We start from the raw sequence: 24780 nt of genomic DNA on the forward strand, positions 1-24780 counted from the left end.
CTAGAGTGTGCACTTGTTACGGGGCAGAGTTAAGTTACATACGAGAGCCCCCCCCCCCCTCTTTTTTTTTGGTAAAACTGTTTTTTGTTTTTAGTATCGAAAAGAATTCCTATGAAGACTTTTTTTTTAAATCCAATCTCTCCCTGCAATGCCACCTTCCTGAAAATGCAGTCACCAAGTACCAGAGTTGAAAGTGTCAGTGGAAATCTGATGCTGTACCAAAAGCATTTCAGGATGCCCTGGTGATCGTGAAATTCTATTCACATTCACAACTCTAAGCATGACTTCTCATCTGTATAAGTTTGACCGGCATATGTTAGCAGTGAGCTTTAGGGAACCAACCAAGTGTCCCGGCAAAGTGTAGCCAAAGATCAGTGATAAAAATATACCAGGGCACAATAGGTGAATGCAACTTCAACCATTTTGTTGACCACTGTATATAGCAAGCCAGAGTATTTTTATATTTTGTTCAGATGAGTAATGAAATAACTTGACAAAATTAATTTTTTAGCTATAGCTTTTCAGGCAAAAATTTCAGTACTGTATTGTGGAGTATCCAGGAAGTACCTCTAATTCATCAGTTTCTGTTTTAATATATGCATTAGGCAAGTTTTTTTTTTTTTCATGTTGAAAGAAAGCTCGTGAAATATGAAAAAAAAAAGTGGTGGTCCGCTTGCGTGCCATTATACCAGTGCTTGCAAATGTGGAACCCATGAACATAGCTGCGGTCAGTGGTGCTAACAATAGAACAGAAGCAACGACATTGCTTTGCAAAATTGAAAGTGACGCCTGCAGCCTACCTGGCTGTGTTCAGTGTTGAAAACAGCGGGCGTGGTGGTTTTCAGTACCAATGTGTAGGCTAATGTACTAGGTAGTGTTCCTAGCTATTGACCGGGTGTTTAGTCTGTCCAGAACTGCATAAAAATCACCGACTTTTGCAGCAGAGCATGACATCAAGATTTAAAGATGCCAGATTCAAGATGCCAGACGCGAAACACTGGCCAATGGCTGGGAATGCAGCTTAGTGTTTTGGCCGCTAATGTAAACCACCGTGTCTGCTACTTTCCACACTGAACACCGCCAAGTTGCAGGTGTTACTTTCAGTTTAGCCACCAGTGGCCGTGTCATTGATTTCGTCCTATCACATTTGCAGCACCATCTAACACTGCTACATTCACGAGTCCCGCGTTGGAGAGAACTGCTGTGGCAATGCGAGAGCAAATTGTCGCATGTTTTTTTTTTCTTTTTCGTTTTCCCTTCAGTGTGCAAAAAACCTAATCTAAAGTAGATATCAAAATAAATGCTGATAAATCGGAGGTTTTCTGGGATGCTCTACAATTTGGCACGAGAGTTTCTGCCGAAAACAATATCTTAAAAGTTAATGTTTTCAATTTATTTAATTGCTCACTTCAGCAAAATATAAATATACTCTGACTTACTATATATATGTAATAGTAACCAACAACAGGGCTGAAGTTGCATCCACCAATTGTGCCCCATTACATTTCTAAACTGTGGCTATAAAGTTTTGCTGGGATACCTGGCATATTGGCTGAATGTTATCTTGGCTTAATTGTGTCGCACACTACTGTGCACTGGCATAGGCTGCCTTGGTGCTGTTTTGCATTCCATATTACATTTGTAATGCGAGAATGTTCTCGCACTTTAATGTGGAGAGGCCTGGCAGGTTTAGTATATATGTGGCAGTACTTTGAATGCAGATGGTAATATATGGCATGTCAGTAAGAACTGAGAGATAAAAGGAAATGTGACTCAAAACATTTTGTAAAACCGGCCGCCCCACCTCACGCCGGTGGCGTCCATTGAAGACGGTAGCTGGCGGGGTCGTGAGGGAGAATTACCGGTCCCGATGACCCCGCGTACACTACCGATCCATTACATATATGGCATGTCAGTAAGAACCGAGAGATAAAAGGAAATGTGACTCAAAACATTTTGTTAGTACAACCCATCTTTTTGACTTGTTGGTGGATGTAATGCACATAGATGCCCTGCAAGGGGTGAGTGTTTCTTTTAATCGCTTTGGTTAGTGAAATGAAGGTATGTTGGGACTATTCCAAGGAAAACCTGATTTCTCTCTAGCCAGAAGCTCAAATAAAAAAAAATGCTACATTTTTTTCCCGAAACTTTTTGAAATCTAAAACCAGGAAAGAGCCCAACTTGTGCATGCATTGACAATCCCCAAGTGTGGTAGTATCTGCATGCCTGCTGTTTTCATGCTTTGTAATGACAGTGTGGCTTTTTAGTGCTGCTGTTAAATTTTTGATGATCTTTGTGTGGGTGGTTTGCTGGGCGTGGGGTTTAGGTTTAATCTGATGGCTTCATAAAGGCTGTGTTCACATGGTGGCTCATGGTAGTTCTGGTAAATTTTGTTAATGGTTATGTGCTCAGTTTATGCCTTTGTTCAGGCAGTAGTGTTAACTAATCGGAGGCTTTGATACATATTCTGTGGCGCTTTGTATCTGACTCAATGAAGTTCAAACAAATCAAACATTGGGGGAATCAGTATGACTTGCTAGTTTGTTTTGAATTGTAGCCATGGCCGGTGGCTAATGCATATGTGTCTTGGTATTAGCCAGCGGCTTCTTACACACTTCCACTGTCTCATGAAAGTACTAGCAAGTTTTGCCTGCATAAGAAATTCTTTTGTATTCCTTCAGTCATGCTTTGTCTTTCTTGTTTCTGCACGCGTGTGCGAGAGAGGGGTAGACACATGCATCTTTAGAGAGGCAAGCTTGACATAGTTTTGCACCCTGTCAGGTAGGCAATATGAAGTGACTGCTACGTAGAGTGCATTTCACTGTGATTTCAAGATGGGAATTAATTGGCCTATTTATAATTCAAACTAGGAACTGTGGGATGCCAAATGAAGCTTACTAAATACTGAGTCTGTTCACATTGAATCTAGGCACAGGCTCTTGCGTGTTGTGGACGAATGGTTCTGCCAGTCCCTTTGATGACAGCAAAGTGGCATCCTTCGCTAAGCTTATATGTGCGGAAAATTGTGAAGTTATTTGTTTGGCAGGTTGTGCGAGAAAGGTGAAAGCTTCCAGTGGAATTATTTGTTGAATGATGCATCAGTTAACCGTGCTCTAATCTGAGACAGTTTTGGCTGCAGGCTTTCGCTTTAACGGGTGGTGCCATACTTTCTCCATGCATATGCCTCCAACACCACTTAGCATGCCTTGCAAAGAATACAGTCTCTGCCCCCACACAATACCCATGCCGAAATCACAGCTGAAATGTCTGTAGTTACTGTTTTGGGGACCAAAGGATGCTGTTGGCTTTCATGGTACTGACCTCGCCATGTAAGCTACAGCAAGTCTTGTCCTTATTGTGGTGTGCAGATGACTGTGCATGAAACTTATATCCTGCTTTGTGTATCATTTGCCATTCAAAACTAAAGTAGAGATACAAATTAAACCTTAAAAATTGAGCATTGTAATTAAGTTAAGAATGTATTTGGAATTTGAAACAGCTCACCTGTTATTTTCATTTGTGCAGTGTATGAAAGAAGCAATCCTTGAAAGCAAGGCAAAGAATAAGAAGATGAGACCATCCAGTATGGTAAGGAATCTTGCTTATAATTTCCCGTTAGTAGTGTCCTGCAAAGGCTTTTATGATGGTGTGCGCCTTTACAGGTTTGCAGTGGACGCATAATAACTTTTTTGTTTCACCTCATTTTACTTATTGTATGTATGGAGAGTTATGGGAGGAGTTGCTTTGAGCAGCTCGACGTATTTAGCACCATGAGTGGCAAAAGCAGTCGTTATTCTGCGGGGTTGGTGTGAGCTTTCCCTCCTATTTTTTTTTTCTTAATATTCGCTTGGCATTCTGTGCAGCATGGCTCACAGCCTTAAAGGGGCTGTGAAGAGGCTTTGACACCATCAATGAACGAGTGCAAATTGTGTTATGCACATGCCCATTTTCATTCGAATGAAATTTTACAGGTTTCTGCTTTTCAGGAAGTTGAACCATTTGAGTAAGAAGTTGTGTACTCGTTTGGTGCTTATTTTCCTTTCTGCTACCTGTAACAACATGGATTTGCTGTGATGCAATTCTTGAAAGTGCTTTGTTACTGGCTGTGAGGGACTGCGAAAGCTATTAGTATTCCTATGAGTTTCGTATTCTCTATTGTTTAAGTTGTTTTCTTTTTGAATTTTTTGTCAGGTATGTCTTATACAGTGGTGCAACTTATGTATGACGAAAAATGATGCACCACTGCGCGCTTTCTTTTGCCGTGCCCAGTAACTATGTTTTAAATAAAAACAATGCGTGATAGTGAAAAAAATGGAGTTCTTTTCTAAATGTTAGCTTATGGGTAGAATCGCATAATCTCTCCGCAACCAAACCGAATGTGGCAGCACACGCTGCATGCCACTGCCATCGCATGAAGTTTACCTGGTCCAGCCATATTTTTGAATGAAGGTTACGATTTTAGCTGGACATCCATTTGGCTGTGGTTTGGCTTAGTGCGCATCGTGTGTTCTTGCTGAACTTGACGCCGCCTGCGAGGCGAAGGAGCTATGATGCAAAATTCAAATGGTATGCCATTGAATGTGCGCTGGAGATTAGGAACCATATAGCAGGTAGACAGTTCTGATGTAGTGAAAAAATTACTGTGAACTTGAACAAAGCCAAAAGTGGTTGCAGTTGGTGAAGCCAACAAAAAAGGCAGACCGCGAAAAGATTGTACGCTGGCCACAGCTTGTGATTCATTTATACACAGCAGCTGCCACAAGCATGTATCTTACGTAGGGATCCTCAGCGGGTTTTTAGAGTGCTTTGTGAATGGTGTGGCTTATGACAGGAAATCATGTTACATAAGGAACAAAACATTGACAGCTGATTGCTTAGGTTTGCTGCATAGTAAAATGAAAAATAGTGGGGTGTACCATGACATGGTGCTTCGATACAGGCTGAAACCGCTCAGAGCCTGCTGAAGCAAAGTGTGTGGGCAAGGGTGACTGCTGGGGAAGGGGCCATGGCAGTCAGTGAGCAGGAAACAGTTAACTTCCTCAAAGGTCTGTAACTGAGTTATGACTTAATTTATTCAAAAAATTTTTGTGCGGGGACTCATTTTATGGTGCAGTAGAACTGCCACGCAACAACGTTTTCAACTATGTGAAGGCCTGCTAGTACATCTGTCACACATGTACTCTCAATTCTTTTTGAAGTGATGCAGGTCAATTACATATTGTGTCTTCTGCATTGCTACAAAGTCATTTTCTAGCATGCTCAACTCTGACCTGTGCAAAACCTTAGCAGCAATTGATGGAAACAGTCTGTATGGTGCTGTGTTGCACTGCTTGCATAGTTGGTGCATGGAAAGCCATGAAAGCGTTGGCATTGCTGGCGGATACTCATGTGCAGTTCAAAATGTCTAACATGTAGCAGTATGAAAGCAATATGATGAAGTATGACATGGCAGGAAAATGCTGTTGTGAGTAGTATCCCTGTTGCTGAGGGAGCCACTACCAAGTTGGCAATGGCACTAGGGTAGCAGACGTGACACCAGGTCTACAGCAAGGTGCATGTGTTCAGTATTGTCACTCAGCATTTCAGCGCTCTGGAAAAGTCAGCAGGCCTTTACACTGGCAGTTGCTACATAGTGTCATTGATAAAGGAGCAAGTTAATGCTGTGACCAACTTTGCATCAGCTGTTTAAATGTAGCATTATTAGGGATTGAGCAACCATGCAGTGCAACGAGCATTGGTGAACAGGATGTTGGTCTCACCTCTTAGTTTTCCTGTGGTGTATTAATACAGAATGTGGGCTGTGAAATACTGCCTGTGTTATCAGTGAGCGAAGGCACTCTTTGTCAGTGTGCCTTGATTTTATTGTTTTGCATGACCATGGGAGAGCCCTATAATGCTGTCTCATTCCAGAAAGAGTGAAAAGAATGATATTAGCTACAATTTCCTCCCTATTTTTATGCCCTCCTCATTAAGAAGGCTAAGGTTCTGAAAAGGCAGTCACATTGTGGGCATGGGTAACTTATCATGCTGCTTGCCTGACTTTCATTGTCAGTCAGTGTTTTGACGCGGGCCTTCATTCTTTTTCCCAGGTGGTTTCATTTTGTACCCGTATCAAACGTCCAGCTGCCAATGAGCATCTTTAGTTGTTCTCTCTGCCAAGCTTTTTCTTTCTACCTGAACTCTGGTATCCCATCTTGCATGATGCATCTTTTGTCATCAGCTGCACTGCCATTTGTTGTCTTTTTCATGAATCCCAGATGGTGAGAGCACAGGCAGATGCGAAAGGCAGATTGCGATTTATACTTTCAAGCCTGATTGAGGGCTGCTGTCAGATGCCTTGGGCCCATTGAGCTGCCGAGTATTTTATGCACCCGACTTCCTGTCCCATTTGCACCTTTTTTTAATGTAAACGCCCATTTACATGTGCTGAGCCCATCATAAGGAAATGTAAGGGACTGTGGCCTGCCCAGACCCTCCCTGTTTCTCAGTTCCTTCTTGTGTGTACTAAAACGGATTTCACAAAAATGTTTGCAAGCTCCGGCATACTGCTTGAATGCGTGTTGCATTGCATGGCTGGATAAGTAGTCTCCACGTCTGTGAGCATTGAGTTGGACACGTATGGTGGCAGCTTGCTTCATTTGCACCTGAAGAGTTTGATTCAGGTAAAGTTCATTGTGAATTGAAGATGCCTGTGTGACAAGAGAGCAATGTTTTGCATGTCTGTGGCAGTGTTTAACTGATAGTATGCTATGTGCCTGCAGGAACTGTTCAACTCATCACGCACAGCCAAGTACACAAGTCTAAGAAATGAGGTTGAGAGCCCGGTGCGTCGGCTTCTGGATCATACCCAGCAGCAGCAGCAGGTTTGTAAATGGTGGTGTGTTTGACATTTTAAGAAAGCCTTGGTGTGCTGCTTGTCTAGGAGCCATGAAAGTTTATGCTGTTCTTGTTGCACACAAGCACTGGCAATAAACGCTCATGATCCTGCTCTAGCCAACCCTTTTTCTATTTGGTTGTTCTTATTAGGGAATGGCTTTTGTACTGAAGTTCTATAATGGTACTTTTTTTTTTTTGCTTCAAAGGGACCATGAAATGGTACTCACTGAGGTCGGGAAAAGTGCACAAGGAATTGGTATTCCATCACTCGTCACTACACCGCAAAAAGTTTTGAGGTAGCTTCTGTAACGCCGAAGATATTGGTGACTAAAAATGATGCTGCTCCTCTCCCCCTCAACTCATGCATGCCAATGTGCGAGAAAGAAAAAAAAGATCAAGAAAACAGGTCGAGATTGCACTCAGCCGAACCCTATCCGCCCATGTCATTTGGGCACACCCTACGAGAAGGCTTGGCCAGATTGCCCATTGATGTCATTGGGGTTGGGCAGCTAAGCAAGCGCAGTGTGGTGTTGCCTCATTGATTAAGAGCAGCAGTTTTCAAAAATTATTTGTAAATTATAGAGTCCATGTAGCACTTTTAAATTTGACTTGAATACTCACAAAGACCACCTGTACAGATTTCTTGCATTAGAATATGACCATCAAAATAATTTCAGTGTCCACTTAGTTTCAGATGCAGTTGTGTGTGTGCAGAAAGGTGTTAAAATGAGATGAGGGGTAGTGGCTTGCTCGACGCACTGCTGTGTGTCCGGCTGCACCGTTGTGTGCTTACAAAGTTGGCAAACGCTTGAGTGTCGGCGAGGAGCATAGCAGTTTAAGCCATAATGCTATATAACATCCTCTACACTGAAATGCTATGGAGGAAGCAGGACCTTCAGGCCCTTAAGGGAACCCGAGATCATGAGCGAAAATGCCTAACCCCTCTCACACCACAGCTAGCATTCACACCATGGCTAACACTCACACCATGGCTAGCACTCACACCACAGCTCTACACACTACTAACCATCCCATGAGCTTTTTTTTTTAACCTTGCTTGAAAAACGTGCACCTGACCTTTAGGGCCAGTGTTCAGCAGGTGCAGTTTATTTCGTGGTGTTGACTATCACAAAATAGTTGGATTGTGTCCTGATGCAGCAAACACCTTGCGAAGTGAATGATGCTAAATACCAGCGACGCATCTGCGGCTGACTGCATGCTTTGTTGATGTTGGCTGGATGGGTGGACGGGGGAGTCAGCGGGCAGCCGGGCTGGTGGATGTATGAAATGAAATTTCGACTCTCCCAAAAACATTTATTGAAACGTTTTTTTTTTACTCGCGTAATGAGCCTCTTGCTGCCAAATTGATTGCAACTTTTCTGAAAAAAAAAAAAAAAAAGTGGGTTCGTTATGCGAGTAGGTACGGTAGTAACCAGCTGTTTCTTTTGATTAAGATGGGAAAGTTCAGTTTTCACTGTCACCAACCTGGAAGCTGCAGGACAAAAGCAAGGCTAGCATTTCTTGCTGAGGAGGTGTTCAAGGGCTGGATATGTGAAGAAACAATGAGTGGTAATGAACCAAAGGGGATAATGAATTGATAATCAGCACCTTTTTTCTGCTTTTTTTTTTTACCTTTTAATTTCCACATACAACTGCTGCATACAAAGCGGTGGGACACTGCCTAAATGCTGAAAGCTTGTATGGATAGTTTTATTTTGTTGTGTGCCACTGTCCGAAGCTTAACATGGGCTAAACACTGGGAACATTTAATAGTTTAGCCCTGACACATCTGCATACAAGTTATTTTAATGGTTGAATTGGGAAATGGCTGCATGGTTGTGCTGGTTAGGGCTTCTTATGCCAATGAATGATAGGAAGCGTACAGTTTATGGTGTCTTCTGCAGGGACAATTACTAATGCGCATACCTTCTGTTTGTCTTTGCTGCAAATGTGCAATGCTTTCATGGTTCCTCCTCAGGTCAGAATGCGCTCACTTGAGCACTGATATATCAAACCCGGATATCTAGAATTATCAGCAATATTGAGAACACAGACTATCCCCTTGAAAGTCCTGTGTAAAATTATAGGAAAGTTGTGTAGTATATCAAACTTGTGTTCAGCAGGCCATTAGATATAGTATAGAACAGCAAGCTGCACCCCTGCAAGTGGCACTTCTCCTAATGTCTCTCTTGACTCACTTTTTGCGTGTGGAGATGGGTCGGCTGCGTGTCCTTGGGCACATGGTGTTAGCGCTAGTGCTGTGAAACCTAGTGACAAGCTGAACGTAGGGTGTGCGCGAGGATGGCCTTCAATGCCTTGTGCTCATTTCTCACGCCATGTCACTGTTACATGATGAAGCCAACCTAACTAAAGCATAGTGGTGGCCCTCGCCTAGCGTGCTTCACTACTGAAGGCATTGCAGAGACCAGTGTGCCTCAGTTTTAATGAGGTTATGTTAGTTCTGTAAAACCTTTTGACGAGCTGAAGATAGCTACGGGTTGCACTTCACAGTTTTAACCTAAAAAAAAAAAATCGCTAAAAGTACGCCAAATTCAGTTTTATAAATTCGGTTTTAACCGAAAAACGTCAGTATTCTTATCAATGAAGGCATATGTTGACTATGAGTTACAGTCAGTAAAAGTTGAAAATTATCCTAGCAGGGAAGCCGGGGGCCGTGATGCGACGGTGACATTGTTGGATAAGCAGAGCAGTTCTGCAATTTGAGATATTGCTTTGCTAACTTACTAGGCCGGTGCAGACCGGAAAGCACATCTCCTTGCCGCCTGCTAGCTCAGCATTGTTCATTCCCTATCACCACCTGCTTAGAGCAGTTAGTCGATTAAGTAGGCTTAATATCTGCATGTAGGACACTGACATGAAACCATGCATGGGCATCCCGAAAACATATGTTTTGGCTACTGCGATGATTGAACAGCAGTTCCGTCGCTGCCAGCAACACACAGATGTGATGCCCCGCCCTCTTCCTAAACCCACCTCGACAACCCAACGATTACATGTCAGCCTAGTTCTTGAAGTAAACATCCACTTTTGTGTTTTTGTCTGCTGGCTATCTCATTCACCTTGCATTACTTTTTTAATAGCGATAGCAATTCCTTCTGCAAGCACAGCTCCAAGTGCTACCATTTGCTTGTTAACTACTGGTAAATAATCTGCTCATGCTGACAGAATGCATAAGGCTCCCGTGTATTATGTTTTTTTTTTCCGGCATGTATTATTTTCACCAAATGAATTAGTCAAATGCAAAAAGGCTCCTGTGTGCTATGTGATGTCAGTGCACGTTAGAGGCCCCACGTGGGCGAAATTATTCTGGAGTTCTCCTCCACTATGACATTTCTTTCTTTCTTTCTTTCTTTCTTTCTTTCTTTCTTTCTTTCTTTCTTTCTTTCTTTCTTTCTTTCTTTCTTTCTTTCTTTCTTTCTTTCTTCTCTCACTCTCACCATCCTTCCTTCCCTCACGGCACGGTTAAGGTGCCCACCGAGAAGCGAGACATTACTGTTCTATTTCCTTTTGTCAAAAACGCTGAGATAGGCACTAAGGGACTTCAGACCACATAGGATCGCCACATTAAATCACCAAAAAAAGTCACTAATTAATTAGTCGAAAATAGCGTACGCTGAAAAAAAAAAAAAAGAAGCTTGCGTTCAGAAATAAACACGGAAGAAATTATGTCGAATTTTCAAAAAGTGAAAACTGACGAATCTATCCCTTAAACATAGGGTAGGCTTCAGGATGGCCTTCAGTGTCTTGCACTCATTTTTCACGCCCCATTACTGTTACATGGTGAAACCAACCTAACTAAAGCCTAGCGGTGGCCCTCACCTAGCGTGCTTCACTGCTGAAGGCGTTGTGGAGACCATCTTAATAACATACTAGACTGGTGTCATAATTGGAAAATGGAACTTAATATTAAAAAATGTAAATCTATGAGAGTTTCACGTTCAAATACTACTTGTCCTACTTATTTTCTTCACAGTCATCCCCTTGAAAGCGTAAGATCGTATCGTTATCTTGGCATACATATAACTAACACCCTGTCCTGGAAACTTAGAACATATAGCATCTAAAGCAAACAAAACGCTTGGTTATCTTCGAAGAAATTTTACACTTGCTCCATCTTCGCTAAAATCATTATTATACACGACCTACATACGACCGCAAATGGAATACGCTTCATCCATATGGGACCCTGGACAGGTCTCACTGACACAGGTTCTGGAAACTGTCCAGAATCGTGCAACTAGATTCATTTTAGGCAATTACCATTGTACATCTAGCGTCACCCAAATGAAAAGGTCTTTAAACCTCCTGCCCCTAGCTACCCGCCGTAAGCACTTCCGCATCTGCCTATTCCATAAGATTTTCTACTCCAATTTTCAACTTCGCTCTCGATGGATTCAACCAGCCCCGTTCATTTCTCACCGTCGTGATCATCAACACAAGGTCACAGTGCCTCATTGTAACACCTGCAGTGACATGTGCGCAATCATATTTTCTGCTAACCTCTAAAGAATGGAATTCCCTACCCGCATCATTAACTAGCATCACTGATTCAACTCAATTTAGAAGAATACTTACCACTCTGATTACATAATGATCGCTTTTGTATTTTATTGTAGTGTTGTGTTCTCCACGTACTAGTATTGTTCTTAAACTATTTTATTAATCTGTTCCGTGTTAATTTTGCTCACTTCTTTTTATCCTGCCTCAGTTGTTCTATAGTTTCGTATGAATTGTGCTTTGTTTATTTTTCTTGTTATCAACTGCCCTTCCCCTCTGAAATGTACTCTGTACCCTGAGGGTATCACAAATAAACAAACAAATAAATAAATAAATAAATAAATAAATGTGTACCTCAATTTTATTGAGAATATTCTGTTCATAGCTTGCTGGTAACAAGTTAAGACATCTTAGGATAGGCAGTGACTAGTTGCAAAGCACCATCGGCTGCAGCTTCGATGCAGAGTAGGTTAGTTCATTGTAAAACAGCTCACAGAAATGAGGGACCAGGGAAAGAAAGACACAGGACAAGTGCTATACCAACTTGCCCAACTCAGCGTTTTGCTGAGGTAGATAAGGTCCAAGCTGTGCCTAGCGAGCGATGCACTGCCAGCATGCTGGCAGGCAGTGCTTCGCCGCAAGAAGCATGTCACTAGTGTGGGTACAATGTATTCTTGATGCCTAGTTACAGATAAGCGGATTGCCATTTTTTATAGAGTAAATGCTCGTTAATTTGAGATCCAGATAATGTGAACTGCCGGCTCAATCCCAGCCCATGTAAGTCTATGGCATTGTGTGCTCGTTAATTTGAATGCTACGGGTCTTGCAGCGGATAATTTGAATGGGCTCTCGAAGGGAAGGTAGTGTTCAGATATGCATACCTCGGCACCATGAGCGGTGGCTAAACCACACTTGCACTCTTGGCCACTTGCACTCACAACCACTCACACTCACAATCAATCATGCTCATGTCCACTTTCACATTAATGTTCACTCACTGTTTCTTTGTCTGCTGACATTGGAGGGGATGAGAGATTTACTGCCTCTGCTGACTGCTCTCATGGCTCTGCTAGCATAGCCTGGGTTGCGCAGATGTGGTGGTGAGCCGCCTGGGGCTCTGTCGGGCTCTTTTGCCAGTTTTCACAGTTTCGATGCATCAAGGAAGTGGTCACTTATCACATATCATCCATGTCCCGAACCAATGTTACGCACATATGCTCCCACGCTTGCTGCTGAGACAGTGAGTGCATGTTTAGCGTCAGCTAAGATGCTTAGACACATTTTTGAACGGTTTTCGTAGGCGTGCACACGGTTCTCCATGAGGTGGAGCCAAGTTTCATCCCAGCACTCCCCTCTCTCCCCAAAACCTCCTCTCACCCAGGTCCTCACAGTCAAAACAGAGTGCAAAGATGAGGAATGATTATAAAACATTTATTTCACTGTGATGGAATTGCAATATACAAAATATTATTGAGCAGTAGTTTTCACTTTCACGTCCTTCTTTCATGTTTTTACTTTCATGCCTCAGCAGCTCAGTCCCTGCACTGCTGAGGCATGAATGTATTTCCGAATGCATTTCGGTTCTCTCTAAACCACAGAAAATATGACACATCTGTCTTTTGTTAACTGCAAAACAGCCTCAAAGTGATCCAGCAAGTAAACAGTTCTTGGAGCGCAACATCATGGGTCTTCGGCCACCAGTATTGTGAGAAAACCTGAATGGCCATAACACTGCTCTATGAACAATGACTGAACAGGTACATCATAGTAAAGGATTGGGGCAGACCTGGCACCCCCTTTGATGATTACAGGGGGCTTCCAGACTCCCCCCCTTTCTTTCTCCCCTCCCCCTGTGCGCACGCCTATGACAGCGTCTAAGTAATAATAATGAGTTTGCCTTGACAATGGTCTTGGACGGTGTCTTAGTTCCAATATTGGGTTTGCCTTGAAAATGATGTGTTAGTTAGTCTGCATGAACACATTGGAGGCAAGTGGTGACTATGATTACTTTTAGCGGCATGTGAAAGTATTTTTGAAAAAATCGAGTGAGTTAAGCAACGTTGGGCGAGTTGGTACTTCATTTTTTCGATCGTCAAAGAATGAGTTAAGCAAAGTAGAACATTGTGACAGTTGGTACTTCATTGTTTCGATCTTCAAACAGTGCACAAAAAATACCAGGACACTGAGCGCTCTTGTCTGTGTCGTTTTTTCTTAGTGTCCTGGTGTTTTTTGTGTGCTGTTTGACGATAAAAAAAATAGTGAGTTCCTCATGAAAAGAAAAATCGCTGGAATGGTCCCCAAGTACAGGTTTGCCCTGTGGAAAAAGGATCCAAAGGGGAATGGCCTCTATCAATCTCTTACAACACACTCTTGGGCTTACTTGGGGGCATAGTTAAGAGCAGGGCTGGCTTCGTCTAGCCAGAGCAGGTATGCGTGACCAATCTGTGGGCATGCCTGCCGTGCAGTACGTTGTCTGCACTGCACATAATCCCTTTCTGCAGGAGTCTTTAGAAACCAATGCAGTGTTCTCGCGTGAGGCCGGTGCGTGTGGAGACCACGTGTGCATTTGTGTGGGCATAGGGGGTGCGAACACTGCGCCTAATTATTGCCGTGAATCTTTGTAGCGTTTGTTTGTTCATTCTTCAAAGCTGCCAGCACGCCTCTTTATCGCTTTGTTTGTGATGCAAAGCGTGACCAGGTTTATCTCGATTGATCGCATCCAGGTGGAGCCAAGTCTGCATTGTTCCAGAATGTTCTAGTAACTTTGCACACTTTATCTCGAAAGTTCGCTATTAGCTTTAAATTGAGCGCGGGTGAGAGTGGAGGGCATTCGGTTTGGCGACCGCTGACTACACTTGCTGCTACGCTGCAGCTGACTCATTCAGTTCTTTGTGGGTGCAAGTCAGCCTAAATAAAGAGTATTGTTTAGAAGCCATTTGCACTCTCTTCCTGCTCTTTGGACTGCAGTCCGCATTTTGCATAAAACCGCATTTCACAAGCCCATTTCACTTGCCGATTGCCGAAGATTGGGTGCTACAAATCAGAACCACGCCCTGCACACATGCAGCCAAAGCTTGTATGCAGTTCCCGACTTGCCTGGACAGCCCACAGCAGCCCAAATTGCCGACAGCGTAGTTCCGCATACATGGTGCTGATGGGAGCCTTTTCATGACCCAAAAAAAAACGTTTTTTTTTTTTTTGACTCTGGGGAGAGCGTTGGGGAGCTTAATCCTCAATCCTCATCTCATTCATGTTCCATGAGCACAGTCCAGTGTTCAACATGCTGGCACCCTTCAACCTGTTTATGAAAAGCTCCTTGCCCCCCTCCCACCCACCCCACTCTTGGTGTCCTGTTCTCTTCTCATCACATTTTTGGGTGTGATGTCCGTCGGGCGGTTTTTTCTTGCTGCTTTATTGGTATCGGCAGTTTGAACAGCAGCACTTGTTTGCACGATACTTTTAGGCAAAACGAAAACTGTCGCCCCTAGCTTGGTTCTTATTAGCTTTCATTCGCTTGTACTGCTTTACTTTTTTAGTTTTTCTAGAATGAAAAGGTGACAATACTCAGTAACATTATATTTTAGATTCCTTTCCCGAGTATATAAGAATTAAATTGGAACTGTACGTCCAACCAATCAAAAAGGTGCAGCCAGTGTTGCTGCCACCTCATATCCACTGCCGAAAATCGGCGCAACGTTTCATCACCATCAGCAAAAAACAATAAATTCTGGAGCACCTTAAAACATTAAATACTGCCACTTCGGTTATCTCCTTGGCTTCAAGGCATCAGCATATCTGATGCTATGCATACAATAAATAAAAACCACATACTTGATATGCAACGCAGGGCTCCTTCAAGTACATGGTAGAAACAAGAACCTGTGGCATTACTGAAAAGAGTGCTTGGTTTTCGCATCGTTTCTGGGCTTGAACCTAGCTTGTGCAGCTGAAGAGCCGGGCCAAGTTGATCAGGTTCTTTGTGTGGGTTCGGCCCAGTCGAAAAATTACGGTCAGAGCAGAGCTCTGCAATGCACACACCCGGGCACAGAAAAAACCCAAGTGTCCACTGCAGTACTGGAGAACCTACTTTACGCTAGTTATTGCCGCGAAGCGGACAGTCGTTTCAGCAGCAAGCATTGGAACTCTTCATATATGAGCTCAAGCTGCATAGGAGGTGTGACAAGAGACATTTACCTTTCTAGTAGTGGCAATGCGAAATTCAATCAGAGGATCTGACAAAACTCATAGCAGCTCATTGCACCCGCGAGGGGCCTGCGTCAGTGCCAACGGTGAACTAGTACGGCGAACAGCAATGAAAGATTGCCATTCCCGCGCCATAGGAATCCTCTACTTCAATTGTATAAAGACACCGGCATGATGCCTTATGCTGCCTCAAGCGCCATCGGCAGTGAATATTTGCTTCCCTCAACTGTCAACTACTTGTAAATAGCTAAGCACACATGACAAACTTCAGTCGCGTCTACACGCCATTCACATCCACCTGTCACGTCCGCTCACAGCCACTCGCAGCCGCTTACAACCACTCACACCCACTCATGTTGACTCATCACTCATGTATGCTCACCACTTGTCTCTACTCACTCGCACTCGCACTCATCTCTGCTCATACTCACACCCGCACTCATCCACTCACTCACACTCACACTCATGTTCACTCACACTCACACTCACAACCATTCACTCAACCTCACAACTGTGAGTGTGAGTGAGGCAGTGTAAGTGCACTCATGAGTGAGTGTGCTGACCTATGCAGATATGATTGGCGCGGCAAGAGATTGCCGAAATAGCCTTACTCAAAACCTGAATTCCATGCAGTAGAGTCGCTGGTGGCCCACTCTTCTTTGACAACAGCGTGCACCGGCAGATGTGAGGACGAATGGACAGCCCTGTCTCTGAGAGCAGTCTGACCACTTCGTTGCGGTTTAACTTTTTTGACCTTCGTGCCAGACCGCAGCGACGATGGCTGCTCAACCAGCCTGCATCAGCCAACCAACCAACATTTCAAACGCTGATTGGCGCATTGCGGGTGTCCTCACCCCGTGCCGCCCTTTTTTTCCCTTCTGCCTGCTTTGGCGCTGATGAGGTTTCCTTCACTTCTGTCTGCGTGGTTCTCTCATTCTTCTAGTGCACCGAAACTGTGCACTTGTGACGTGCCATTCACACTTGTGCGATGAAGTCTTCTCACACGCGACAGTGCGGCTTGCACTGGGTGTGATGCCATAACGATGAAGTTCTACAACGTCACACTGTGAAGGATGCCAGGGAGGCCTTTATAATTTTGGAGCAGTTCTGCTGCTTTTTTCATTTTGGAGCAGTTATGCACTCACTAGAGCATGGATGGAGACGTGAAAAATAATCATTGCCGTGCCATACTTATCTCAAAAGTAGCACCCATTGTGCAGTCTTTAATGAAATAAATTTACTGTGATTCAAGCAGTTCTTCACCTTTGAGGGGGGCATTCGATAATTCCAACATTTTTTTTTGGTTCCTTGAAGTTCGAATTATTGTGTTTTACTGTATATCGAGCTCAATGTTCAATCGAGCTCAATGGTTTGATTGTATATATAGTTTGCATTAAATTGTTTATTCATCGTGTTGTGTAATCTTGAACTGTCATGGTATTTGTAGATACTGTGAAAACCGGAATATAGGTCGGACTGGAATATAGGTCGATCTCCCAACTAACCAATTCTAAAAATGAAAAAAAAATCTTTTTCAATGGCAAAAGTACCGAGACATACCCTTACCTTGAAACAATTGCGACTCCAGCTGCACAATGGTGACAGTATTTATTTTCATTTAGATACTGCTCGTATGTACACCCGGCCAATTCTGTAACACTGTCACACAACCATCGACCTGCATGCTTGTCAGCGCCTTATTAACGGCGCTGAATGGCGAAACAAGCGAGATACGCACATGTGTACACATGCGCTTACTCTAGCTTCTTTCGTCCCTCGGTGCCATGATAAGGTGCTGACAAACACGCGAGGCAATGGTCGCGCGATACTGTTAAAGAATTGGCTGGGTGTACAGTACACAGAAGGGCACGAAGTGCGCAAGCGTTACTCCGAGTCATCAGAGTCTTCCGAACTCAAGTGGGATGACAATTGCTTCTCGCTGCCCACGTCCCATAGAGCATCATTCTCTGTGCTGTCTAGCGCATTGCTTATGATGCATTTTCTAAAAGACTTGCGCACCATCTCTGCGGGGCGAGATTTTCACGCTGACAACACCCAGCCACAAACCAAAGTAACTTTGTGACAACGGAAACGCAAATTGGTGTCGCCACAACATCGCCATACCGCTGTGCCGCTGATGGCGATGGAGGCTGTTTACTTCAGCCGGCCATTATTGCAAGACTTCCGTAGTTTTTCCGCCAATGACCGGTATATAAGACGGGGGTTGACTTTTTGCCATGGTTTCTTGAAAAAAAAAAGTTCCGGTTTTTACAACTGCCAGCAGTGCTCTCTTCTTTCCTCTCTGCTCAGTGCCCTTGTTCCTATGCTAACTCAGGTTTGTTGTGTACATCATTTGCTTCAAAGTTCACCAATACCTTCAGCGTTCTGTTGCAGTATTAGCAGTACATGGCAGCATTGGCTGTGAAGTTCAATATTTACTATACTACTATTTAAAACTTGGTCCAAAGCAGGGTGGTTGTACAGCTCATATAGCATGTGGATTAGTCTCAAGCAAACCCATTTAAATGGCAAGCATCTGTAGAAAAGCCCTGAGCAAGTGTAAACTTTAGCTGTAGATATATATTTGATATCAGGTTTTTTCGTTGTTGAAAACAAGTCCATTAACTTCACGCACATGTATACAGTGACTAAGGCCCTCAATTTTCTGCGGCAGAAAATTTTAAGTTCTGGGAATCGGGAACAGACAATCTGCAATATGCCACAGGATGCCTCCCACACATTGACACTAGTGGCCTTGCACAAAGACTGCTGCCGCCATTTATTGCTTCGTGTTTTATGCTGCACAGTTCTGTGCCCGTTTGCATTTTTATCCCCCTACTCCTCGTGGCTCTTTCATTGCCTTTTCTTCTTCCCCAGCCACTCGCGTAGCTTTCTTTTCATGCTTGTGGCAACTCTCTCTTGCCAACGCATGTTGCGTTTCACCTAGATGGACAAAGGGTGTCGAGAAGTTGTCTTTTTCTCGTAGCTCACAAGCCTGGTGGGTGAGCTCGCTGCAGGTATCTCGAAGAACAGTGATAGAAATTCACTCTAAATTCTTAGCTTGGTTCAAAATGTAATGCGAGGTGGTTTCTTAAACACATAGTTTAAGGAAAAAAAAAATTATATTGGTGCGAATGCTGTAATGCTTTTGACAGGCGCCTTGTATCATGACTCTTTCTATACAAGCATGTTGTTGTCATTCAGTTTATTGGATTCTATCATTCCTACTGGCTTCTGCCAAAAAATGCCAAAACCTGTGATTTTTCGTGGTAAACTGGGGGATTTAGTGATATACACAGAGGTTAGGACAGCTTAATCTTTTTGAAAGTGTGATGAAAAGTGATAAAAGAACTGACAAGGATAGTGGTATACAGGCACAGTTGTACCTTGTTGTTGGGGTGTGTGAGAGCTTGCAGTGCAGGACCTTGACTGTTTCGCTGGTTATACAGTTGTGTCAACATATTTCGACTGGTCCAGTTTACAACCCCTGTGAGTAAACTCTTTGCTGAGCCCAGAAGAGTGTTGAGTAATTGGATACCTGTTGCTGTTATGAGTCTAATCTGCGATTGAACTGGGAAGTACATTGTCGGGGCATGTTAAAAGGACCCCAATGGTCAAAATTAACCCACGTGTTAAACCCCAGATATAACATATATAAGTATAACATTATTCCTTCTTTAGTAGGATTAGTTTTTTGGCTCTTCTGGCTGCTGCAGAAATCAGTGCAGAATATTTTTACCGCATTAATTGCCTTGTTCAACTTGCTGATCGCACTTGGCGGCATGGGAGAGTCAAGTTTTCAAGTTTTTGATTTTGGGCTGTACTGAAATGCAGCATTCATTCACAGCAGTTGGCTAGGTGCAATCACACCTATTGTGACTTGCAACGCAAGTGCTATGGATGGAGTGCAAAGTGTTTTGAGACCGGACATGGTTGCCACTGAAATGTGATTCAGATAGCTGAAGATCAAATTATGGTTTTCTTTGGAGTTAATTCTTTTTGCCTGTCATCAAACTGCACTATATATTTATATTGCCTTAACTCAAGCTTAGCACACATTGGCTGCTGATGGTGCAGGTTTACATACCGTATCGTATTATTATCAGCATAAGCAGCATGCATATCCCATTAAGTCTCGTTGTGCCGATTCAGCCAGGAAGCAGGTAGAGGAAATGGTTACGTGCTTCAGATACACTGTCCACAGTAGGAAGGTGTTTTTTGGGGGGGGGGGGGGGGGGGGGTTAAAAGCATGATTTGTGCAGTGTAGCCTGACTTGCATTTGTGGTGGTGGATGTAGCAAATGCAGCCTTTGTTATGCTCTCCACTTGTTGCAGCCACCTCTTTTAATACCAGCTAGTGTGCCTTTCCACATTGGAATCAAGCAACTAGCCCAGCTGTCTGCTTTAAGGGACAAAGCGGACACTACACATTGTTGAAACTGCAAGTCTGGGCATGATGTGTTTGCTGGTGAACTCTTTTTATTCATTTGTGGTTGAGGTAGCATTTTGCAGAGGTCTCAGTTTGTACAGATCAGACAAGGACCTTCTAATTAAGTGATAGCATGTAGCTAAGAAACATTCTAGGTATATTTACAGTAACAGAAGAGTGAGCGCGACGAAAAAAAAAAAGTGGCAAATGGGAAACCTTATTTTTCTGCAGAAAGCTACAAGCGCGTGACCTGTGTCCTCAGTAGCTTCAAGCTGAAAGTGTATCCTTCTGTTTCGCTCTGTGCAGGAGTTGATGGTTGCACAAGATGATGAACTGGAGGGCATCCAAACGTCTGTGGGCACTCTCAAGTCCATGAGTAAACAGATAGGCAATGAACTAGATGAGCAGTCGGTAATGCTGGATGACCTGGGGCATGACATGGACAATGCAGAGTCCAAGATAGATGGAGCGCTCAAGAAAATGGCCAAAGTCCTCCACATGTCTAATGGTGAGACTTGGTTTTATGCTATGATTTAGTCTTCAAGAATGTGATGTTATTAGAACTGGTGCATGTTCATTGACAGTCGCACCAATGCATCTCGTGCAGGAACTCCGGAACCTTTTTTTGGAGTGAGGGGTGGAGTCAAAGCTTGGAGGTTTAGTTATTTATTTATTGCATGCTTTATTTTGTATTTATTAAATATTTTTGTTTACATTTTTCTTCTTTTGCACTGTTCAAAGGTGTACTTATTAATGCATATGAAATCTATTTGCAATGGGCAGCTTTATAAAGATGTGCGCACACGGAGTGATCGACTGCATTAGAAAAGTTTGCATGCAGTCTGTTTCAATTCTGCTAACCATGCTCACGAACAGAGGTTAGTTAAAGACTTCCGTTGGGACATGATTGCTTTTGGTTGCTCAAACGAAATGCGTTACGATTGGCTACGAAGCAGGCTAGCTCAGCTCCAGTGTGCTTTATTTACATTATTAGCGTCCTAGAATTTGAGTGTCTGTCAGAAATCTGATCTGAGTGCAAGCTGTTGCAGACTGAGGGGTTTTTACTTACCCCTCTGGAGAAATGTTGGAGGGGGCCCGGTGTGCCCCCTCTGGACCCTCGTGTACAAACAGCTCAAGCTGTGTGCAGCCTGCTACAGAAAGTGAAATTGGACAGCTGTTGATGGTATTAGGGTAGTGGTCTTCAGGGCACCTGTTCCTGCTAGGCTATGTTGCTCTACTTTCATGCGAATGTTGTGTTTGGAACCTAGCACCTTTGGCATGCTGGGCACTGATCACTCAGGTGCTAATCACAAGTGTGATGCCAACTGTACTGCTAAAGCAATCTTGCTCATAATATGGAACTGAATAGAGCTGACCTGATGTAGCAGGTGCTGTTTTCTTCTTTTTTTTTCAGACATGCTTTGCATTTTTAACATTGCTTCAGGAGAGGGGTGAACGGGGCAGAGTGAGGACGGCTGTAGAAATTGATTCCGAGCAAGCAGTGTTTTGAAAGAAGTGTAGGGTTTACAGTGGAGAGCCAGTAAACCATGGAACATTGATTTCCTAATCTCGCCTTTCTGGCCCACTTGGTTTTGTTGCAGGAGATACTGTTGTCAAATTGTTGCTAAATTTGCGAAAGAAGTGCCCTACCTTGGCATTCAGTACCATCTTTGAATGCGCTTCATCCATTGCGCATGCTGTTTGATTTCTGCTTTGCCATCTCCTTGACAGTTCTGACAGAACAAGTAGGAAAATTTAAAATTTAAAATTTATTCATTGCCAGCAGTCGGTGTACTAGTTGGAACAATGATTTGTCCCTCTCATGAGCGCTTGTCTTCCTCTTTTTTGCTTGCCGCCGCGGTGGCTCAGTGGTTATGGTGCTCGGCTGCTGACCCGAAAGACGCGGGTTCGATCCCGGCCGCGGCGGCTGGAATTTCTTTGGAGGAGAAATTCTAGAGGCCCGTGTACTGTGCGATGTCAGTGCACGTTAAAGAACCCCAGGTGGTCTAAATTTCCGGAGCCCTCCACTACGGCGTCTCTCATAGCCTGAGTCACTTTGGGACGTTAAACCCAATAAACCAACCAAACCAACCATCTTTTTTGCTTAAGCAAACAAGGGAAGGGGAATGAGGGGCTCGTTATAAATATGACAGAAGCCAACAGCCACAGAAACCAAAGGGCAGAGGGTTTTTTTTTTATTAATTTATTTATTTTGTGGTGTTGATCAATTTACAATATTACTGAATATGTTATCGCTTAAAGCTAAACACTCTCAAGGTTAGGTTACTTGTAAACATAAATACCCCCGAAAGCAGAAGGTTTGACAGCCGTCGCCATAGCTCAGAGGTAGAGCACCGGACGCGTAATTCGGAGGTAGTGGGTTCGGATCCCACCGGCGGCATGTGGTTGTTTTTTCTTCTGCTTTTCTAATCAATTAGCTTTAAGCGATAACATATTCAGTAATATTGTAAATTTATCAACACCACAAAATAAATAAATTAATAAAAAAAAATCCCCTCTGCCCCTTGGTTTCTGTGGCTGTTGGCTTCTGTCATCTTTTTTGCTTGTTAGCAGGCTAGTTAGCCACTACAATCTTCATTGAGGGGTCTATTCCAAAACTGAAAGGTGGCAGCTTATGATATGCCGCCCTGCATACAGTATGTGAACTCTATTTATTCCTGATTTTTGCTGTGCACTGACAAGGCCTCACTTGTTTTCAGATCGTCGGCAGTGGATGGCCATCGGAGCTCTGTCAGGGGTGATGGTGGTTGTTGTGGCACTCTTTTTCCTCCTCTAGACCTAGTGCGTGCCGCAGCTTAATGAATTTTTGCAGCTTGGAGGACACTTGCAGATACCAGAGGCATAGAGGAAGCATGACACTGAACCAGAATAATATTATACGGTTTTGAGAGGGTGCCACTCTCGTATTAAGAATGTACATAACTTACCTGTGCACGTGGCTGCTCACGTACACCGTGCCGTGCAGTTAAACATTGTACTCTTGCATGTCATTATGTTTACATTGTTATTCTTTTCATGTGCCATAGGGTAAACTGCATCTGTTTTTCCTTTTTGTCCCTTTCCATTCTGTCTTCGATGGCTTGGTCTACATTTCTGAATAAAAAATTTGAAATCCATCTGCTGTGCAACTTGGAAGTGAAGTTCTAGGTTTTTTGTGGATGTTGCTACAGTTGAGCTTGAAAAGGCCTGTCTGTGCGCTATTTTACAAACAGATTTGAACTTGCTTGTGAAACTGCGTTTCTAAGAACAGTTTTCAAAAGTTGGTGAGGAACCCCGAACCTGACATCTCAGCTTCCGCCCCTTTCTTTCATGAAGACGCACAGCCTCTCAATTAATAATGACTAGTTGTATAATGAGTCTGCTGCGAGCAAGGATCAGTCCCAGAATAAAGTAGGTAAAAGAAAGGTTGGGGTTGATGCATGCGCGGATAGATGTGCTTGTGGGAACCCAGAAAGAGCTCCAAAGAACCTATTTTGAGAACCCTTTATCCAGTGTATTGTTTGACTTAGAAGTGGAGGTTTGCAAATATTCGAAATTTCAAATACGAATCGAATGTTTGTTCTTTGCTTCATACTCGATTCGAGGAGTTGGTATTCGAGAATTTTTGAGAATTCCTGAATATTCACCAGCATTCCAATACTGCACCGACTTTCATAAATCCGACCACGGCGAACCGCAGTATCTGGGCAGATTGTAAATATCAGGTTTAAAGTTCCAGGAAAAATAGTACAGAGGCGTCCTCTTCGCTTTCAGCTGTCGCTTATCGCGTGGACAGGTCACGTTAGGACTCCGCTAGGCTTGGGCCACATGCGAAATTCTGCAAGTGGGCTTTCCCATATATCACGTGATGTGAACATTGTGGCCAACCACCTGCTTCAAACAGTTGCAACGCAAATGCGTGCAGTTTTTTGTTTGATTCCACACACCTATGCTCACACCGGCCTCCGGGGCGGCTCAGTAGTTGTGGTGCTCGGCTGCTGACTCGACAGACGCAGGTGATCCCGGCCGCGGTGGTCACATTTTGATGGAAGTGTAATTCTAGGGACCATTGTACTGTGTGATGTCGGTGTACGTCAAGAACCCCAGGTGGTCTGGAGCCCTCCGCTACAGCATCCCTCATAGCCTGAATTGCTTTGGGATGTTGAACCACATAAACCAAACCATGCCCAAACCCATGGCACTCATCATGTCACCTTCACAACTTATAGCGAGAGTTCAGCGATCTCGTTTTGGTCAAGTTTGATATGCAGGAAAGCCCACTTGCAGGATTCTGTGTGCGACTCCTGACGGGGGGCCGAATTGGCAAATGATCGTGTAAAAATCCTGCTTATTGCATAGTGCAGTATAGCCCGCGCACCTCCGACATGTGTAATGGCAGATTATGCCCTTGATTCTAGGCCAAAAAATAGACGGGCTGCGTAGTTTCAGTTTCCGAGTCTCGCGGCCAGCCTGCGGCGATGGAAGCTATCTATCGGACACATTCGTTAGCCGTCTGAACCTAGCTGCGCATCGCTGGCCACACTTTTTTTTAATGCGAAAGCATTATTAGTCCCATTATGAGAAGAGCCGGCTGCATGTGTGTGTGTGTACTCGCAGATGGTACAGAAAATTGCAGCGATGGCTGCAAAATTGGTGACGTCATCAAGCAGCCATATGACGCACACAGCAAGCCGAGCATCGCCACTCCAGACAATCCTATATATGCCGACCTCCATGTGGCTCCAAATTTCCCGA

General features: G+C 43.7%; 1 protein-coding gene across 1 annotated transcript in view; it reads left to right on the top strand.

Annotated features, from left to right (window-relative positions):
• Syx6 (Syntaxin 6) overlaps positions 1-23162 on the top strand; it is a 30670-nt gene extending 7508 nt beyond the window's left edge. Inside the window, exons 4-7 of the mRNA XM_089583145.1 lie at positions 3526-3588; positions 6762-6863; positions 20332-20533; positions 22746-23162. Coding sequence (XP_089439271.1) covers positions 3526-3588; positions 6762-6863; positions 20332-20533; positions 22746-22822 — 444 coding nt within the window. The 3' untranslated portion in view covers positions 22823-23162. The remainder of the gene's footprint in view (positions 1-3525; positions 3589-6761; positions 6864-20331; positions 20534-22745) is intronic.
• The last annotated feature ends 1618 nt before the right edge of the window (positions 23163-24780 follow it).

The sequence above is a fragment of the Amblyomma mixtum genome, chromosome 3 (genome assembly GCF_055824585.1).
Source record: "Amblyomma mixtum isolate Tamu chromosome 3, ASM5582458v1, whole genome shotgun sequence".
Classification (NCBI taxonomy): Eukaryota; Metazoa; Arthropoda; class Arachnida; order Ixodida; family Ixodidae; genus Amblyomma; species Amblyomma mixtum.